Source organism: Merops nubicus, unplaced genomic scaffold, assembly GCF_000691845.1.
Source record: "Merops nubicus isolate BGI_N331 unplaced genomic scaffold, ASM69184v1 scaffold5986, whole genome shotgun sequence".
In the NCBI taxonomy this organism is placed as follows: Eukaryota; Metazoa; Chordata; class Aves; order Coraciiformes; family Meropidae; genus Merops; species Merops nubicus.
The window spans coordinates 74,643-80,642 of record NW_008612810.1 but is presented as its reverse complement, the minus strand read 5'-3'; the positions used below and the strand labels follow the sequence as shown (position 1 = coordinate 80,642).

Here is a 6,000-nt window from a genome sequence, read left to right as displayed (position 1 = left end):
CAGGGAGACTTCGCCTCGGGAGCCGGTAAACGGCACCCGCCTGGCGTCGCGGGGAGGGCTGTGGTCTCCTTTGGGCCAAAGGGGGCACCAGGCCGCGTATGCTCCTGGGGCCTCCTGCACCCCCATGCCGAGGGCCGGAGTGTCAGGAGGACGGGACACGGCGCCCTCGCTCCTCGCCGCCCTCGGAGAAACCCTCCCGTGGCTTTTCCCTCACGCTCTCCTGTCCTCGTGTGCTCTCGCTGGCCATAAGGGCTGCTCTGAAGAGGTGAGGTGTGCTGGGGAAGGATAAGTGGGCACGGCTTTTGGGGCCCTGGCTTCCCCCGAGGTCCCTGAAAGGGAGACTTCTGTGCTGTGAGTCACCTGGCCCTGGTGGCAGACGTGGGCTGAAGGAATGTCACAGCCAGCGTACCTGCTCCTCCCTGCTTCTGCTGAGGTGTCACAGAGGCAGGAGTTCAGGTACAGGGACTTCCCATGAGGTCACAGTGAGGTGGATCCCACCAAAGGTGACCTCCTGAAAGCGTCTAAGAAACTAGGACAGGTGGTTGCCACCTTCTCCTTCCCATCTGCATGCAGGAGAGAACGTTGGTCCCCTGACCCTGGCTCTGCATCTGGCCCAGTGTAGCACCCTGTGCCCCAGTGCTGGGAGCCATGGTGTGACACAGCCACAGAAGTGACCCCTGAGGGGTGTGGAAACCTCACAGTGAAGAGCATGCCATGTCATGATGTTTTAACGGGGCAGAGAGGTGTGAGGCTGCCATAGCTGGGAAAGGTGGGTGGAAGAAGAGAGGTTTGGATGGAAGAGGATTTGGTTTACCCCATTTGGGTACAGGGAAGGAGGAAGAGTGGAAATTTCACAGAGGGGTGGGAAAGATGCATTTGAGGACAGAGCATGGTGCAGACAGAGATACGAAAATAATTGGTGAAGCAGGGAAAGAAGAGAGAGCAGGGTGGATCAGGATAGATCCTGCTGTGTGTTGTAATCCTGCCTCATCTGCTGATGGATCGGGAGGAGGCATTAATAGGTAAGCTGTGGAGCAGATTGCTGAAAGGTGTTACAGAGTCTGTCATGAGACATTTTGAAGGAAGGATTGGACATGCACCTGTCAGGACTTAATGAGTCTTGGGGCTCATCTTGAGCACCTCTTCTTATGCTGTTTTTTTGTGATTCCATGAAATCACATCCTCTAAAGAATCATTTTCATCATCTATTTGATACAGCGTATGTGGAATTTCCATCCTTGGAAATTTTCAAAATTCAATGGAAAAAATTGTTGATTAACCTGATGTAATGTCAGAGTCAGCCATGCTTTGAATAGCGGTTTGGACAGGGAGACGTGCAGAGATCCTTGCCAGCCTGAACTGTTCTGTGTTCCACAGTTTACCAACATGTACTAGATTTATTATGAGTAGTTACAAAATTTTTTTAGTATCAACCTCCCCACTGCATTCTGGAGCTGAAGAACTTGACACGCAGGATAAGTGAACTCATTTACCTGTTCAGTCAACACTTTCTTCAATGATTAAAAATGTAACACTGACTGAAAGCAGCTGGACAATGCACTGAATTGAATTCAGAGGTCTTCATCTTTCTTCTGACCTGAGGTAAAGGTTGTTAGTGTCTCCTTTCCACTTACTGGAAATACCAGGCTGTGTGTAAACCTGAGTATTTTCAGGATGTTTTGGCTTGAGGAGGATGTTTTTTTTTTTCTTTGGGAGGGTTTTAAACTCACAGTGCAACGAGGTCCCTCTGTGAGGTGGGTGGTACAAAATCAAAGCAAAAAGTCAGTCACTGTCCCACAGAACTCACAGTGTAGCAGCTTCTGGGATTACTTCTCCATAAAGTGACCTGATTCTCATCTGCCATGTGCAGACACTTGAAACAGTGGACAGGGATGATAAAATTAAGATATAACCTCACTTTGTATATGAAGTATGTAAATTATGTGGAAGATTGCAGAGAATTAGGCCAAATTTATTCCTTCATCAGTTTTCTGAAACTTGATTTCTCTCTCCCCAACAATATAGTACTTTTGTCTTGATTTGTCCCCAAGAACTGTCTGAAAAAGGGCATAAGTAGTGTCTTAATTTTGATGTGTTTGGCCAAAAAATAGGGCAGAAATTTATGTAAGAAGCTATGCTAAAACCGAGGGAAATACATGAAAGTAGAAGTTTTTTTTTTTCTGGTGTTTCCAGGAATTAATAAATGAGGCCTTCTAAATATTAGCTTAATATTTGGATTACTGGTTTATTAGCATGAGCTGCTATTCCAGAATTTGCAGAACAGCAACAACAAAATGCTGATATTTTCTTGCAGTGATTAAGTTGTGTTCTTAAGTATAAAAGTTTCCAAGAATAACTTCCAAACTGCTGAGTCATTTATTGTTTTTATTATTTTTGAACAACGTGCTAATAACTGAGGCCAGGAATTTCAGAAATTATTTCCTAGAGCTGTTCTACTTCAACCCGTATTTAGACATCTGAAAAACTGAACCTGCAAAAAATTCATCAAGATGTAGAAATGTAGCTGATATCCTTGCACTTGGAAACCTTTTCCAGCATGCAGAATTGTGTGATTTGTAGCCTACTTTAAAGAATTTCTTTGTAACTTTATTCCCTCTTGGCTTGAGATTTGTCTTGATAAACTTTGTCTCAAATTTTATCATTTTTGCCTTCCCTAAGTTTATTTTTTAGCTATCTTCATACCCTGTGCATTTCAGGTACTGTTGGAACACAAAACAAGGAAGACGAGCACCTTATGGATAGTTTGTTGACATTAATTTTGCTTGTTATAATGCATCATTGAAAATAAAACTTAAAACTAGATATTTTTAAAAAGCAATATGTTTTCAATTACTGAAATAATAGCTTAGCAATGAAATCTCAATGTCATGCCACTGTCCTTGTAGGGAAGTTCTCTACAAAGGTCCTTTATAAGTTTGGGTTCTTGGTAACCATTTAATTGCTTTGGCTTTCTCTCCATTCTTTGGTTTTTATGTTCTCTTTATTTGAAAACAGTACTTTGTATTATGTATGTCCTTGCAGGCTAAGAATCATAGAATCATTAAAGTTAGAAAAGACTTCTAAGATCATCTAGTCCAACCATCACCCAACACTACCATGACCTTTAAACCATGTCCCCAAGTGCCACATCTAAATGTTTTTTGAACACCTCGAGGGATGGTGACTCCACCAGCTCCCTGGGCAGCCTGTTCCAATGCCTCACCACTCTTTCAGTAAAGAAATTTCTCTTAATATCCAGTCAAAACCTTCCCTGGTGCAACTTCAGCGCAATTCCTCTTGTCCTGTTGCTACTAACCTGGGAGAAGAGACCAACACCAGCCTCACTACAATCTCCTTTTAGATAGTTGTAGAGAGCAATAAGGTGTCCCCTCAGCCTCCTCTTCTCCAGACTAAACAGCATCAGCTGCTCCTCCTAAGACAGTCCCAGCCCCTTCACCAGCTTTGTTACCCTTCTCAGATCTCAGACTAGTTTCCCTAATGCGTTGACTGCCAGTGTTCCTAAAGGTAGGGAGTGTTGTAGCAGCTTAGCACGTTAGCAGACTGAAATGTTGAGAGCTTTAGGATTCCTCAGATGATGGAAGTACTTCCATGTAATGTCTAGAACAGAACTCAAGGACTGACTCCCAGGTTGTGTCCTTTGACCACTAGGCAACACTACTTTCTGGTTTAGATGCTTCTTGGCAGAGATTAAATGATACTTAAGCTTAGGCCAGGGTTCTTGGAGGATGCTCATTTTGAATTTTTCAAGGCAAACATAAAGTCTGGGCAGAGAGTTTTGCAAAAAAGAATAAATGCCTTGGGGAATTATATGTGCCTTCTGTTAAAATAGTGGAGCAACCTAAAGCTATCTTAAATCTTTGAAATAAATTTCCCAGAGTTGATCCTGGATACTGTGGGTATACTGGAGACTCCTGTAATAGGAAGATCGATAAAGCATGTGCTCTTCTATAGGACCGATGTGATTATGGAAGTACTGGAGAGTTTATGCGTGCCCCTAATGTAAGCAGATGAAACCAATTAGTAGGATTTAACTGTACAGATGGAAAGACATTGCAAGTTAGCATCAAACAGGTTTGATTTACCAAAGCGAAGACTGAAGATGGATCACGACCTTGTTAAAGGGACACAACTTTCCCTTTTTCGTTATTGTCATGATCCAGCAAATTCTGAAACTCAGCGTTATTCTGAGATGTCTTTGTTTCCCATCTCAGGAGCTGTGTCAGCAGCATAATTATTTGTTTCTGATGGTTCCACTAAAACAAAGCAATGGAATTCATGTCTTTAAGAGGACATAAGTCATTGTGCTCCTTTCTCCCCCCCCCCCCCCAGTTTGCGGAGAACCCCCCCCCCCCCCCAGTTTGCTGAGAAGGATGAGCTAGCAGCATGGAGGAAGTATGGGGTGCCTCTGAGTGGCTGTATACTTCTCTGCCTCTTGCTGTAGATGAACACTCAGCTGTTTGGTCCGATTACATCAGCTAGGTTTGGCAGTGGCCCTTTAAGAGTTGCTTAAGATAGCTGAGAGTGAATAATACTCTGTAAATTACCTCATGGAAAGAGGTGCTTTTAGTGCAGTCTGACATTACAGGAGTAAAGTGAGCAAGCAGGGGTGTTTGACCCAAAGTCCTTAATGTGGTTTGGGTTACTGTAGTCAGCAGGCAGATATTCAGGATTTTTTACATTCCTGATTATGTTGGAAGGAATGTCTATTAGAGCAAGAGACTGGGATTTGGCCATAGCATTTCATCACTTTGTTTCCTTATGCCTCAGTTTACCTATTTGTAATAGAAGGACTAATTTCTACGTGGTTTGAGATTCTGAGTAAACAAAGTCATGCAAAGTTAAAGGCTTATTATTTCTGATTGAGTTGTAATTTGTTGCCACTGTGTATTTGCAGTTGTTTATGATTCTTTTTAATATTTTCATTTGGGACTAAAACAATTTGCTTTTTTTTCTTTTATTGAAGACTCGGTCTTTGCTCAGTGTATTTGAGGAAGATGCAGGAACCCTCACTGAATATACAAACCAGTTACTTCAGGCAATGCAACGAGTCTATGGTGCTCAGGTAATTTTACATATGTCTTCCTTTTGTTCAATGTGCAGTAGAAGATAAATTGCTATTATGATGCTGTTATTTACATGGAAGTTGCCAACTACCTGCACCTCTTGTGGCTTAAGAGTTGTAGGTGTTTTCTGATATCTCAGCCTTTTCACACCTTGATGTTCAGAAAAGTCCTGCATGAAAAAAAATGTTATCTGCTTTGTCTGTCTCCAAACAATTAATGAAAGAAAATTTGTGGTTTGTCCTTATCTTGAGGTACATTAGAAGGGCAGCTTTGACAACATTGCTTGTCTAAATGTAGACACAATACACAGATAGGAATTCAGACTGACTTTAGGCATCTAACTTAGATACTGTGACAACATTTGAAAGGAACTGTCTATGTCTGTTAATTACAGAGAGAATGTATGCTTTGAGTCATACTGAAGTTGAGTACCTAAAGTAATAAAAAATATGGGAGCAGGAGAAGAACAAAATAACACTTTCTCAAGTACTCAAATGACCTAGATGACTAAATCCCTTTGAAAGTAAAACTTGTATGGTAAATCATATCCAGTGCTTTGGAAAATATTATTGTAAATTTGAGTGATTTTCAGTGAAGCCAGGATTCCCATGTGCATAAAACTAGGCATTTCAAAAGACCTATATCTAAGACATATATCTAAAAGGCATACACAGTTATCTCATGGAACTTTTGCAGGTTTTTATGTAGGTTAGATACTGAAGTTCCTTAGTAGTTATGTAGGTTACATACTTGAGTGCCATAGAAACATGAGCTTTTCTATTCTTAAACTAGTAAATCAGAGGACACAGAGATGAAGAGAATGGGAGTATGTTGAATTTACTGGAGGACTGAGTGCCTGATTCTTATGTTACCAGGAATCAGTTCAGCTATAAAACTACTGCCAGTCTGGTGGGAT

At 41.8% G+C, this 6,000-nt stretch overlaps 1 protein-coding gene across 1 annotated transcript in view; it reads left to right on the top strand.

Annotated features, from left to right (window-relative positions):
- The first annotated feature begins 124 nt into the window (after window positions 1-124).
- The window catches only part of APPL2 (adaptor protein, phosphotyrosine interaction, PH domain and leucine zipper containing 2), a 37,396-nt gene continuing 31,520 nt past the window's right edge, over window positions 125-6,000 (top strand). The window contains exons 1-2 of the mRNA XM_008941654.1: window positions 125-265; window positions 4,985-5,083. Of these exons, the coding sequence (XP_008939902.1) occupies window positions 125-265; window positions 4,985-5,083 (240 nt within the window). The remainder of the gene's footprint in view (window positions 266-4,984; window positions 5,084-6,000) is intronic.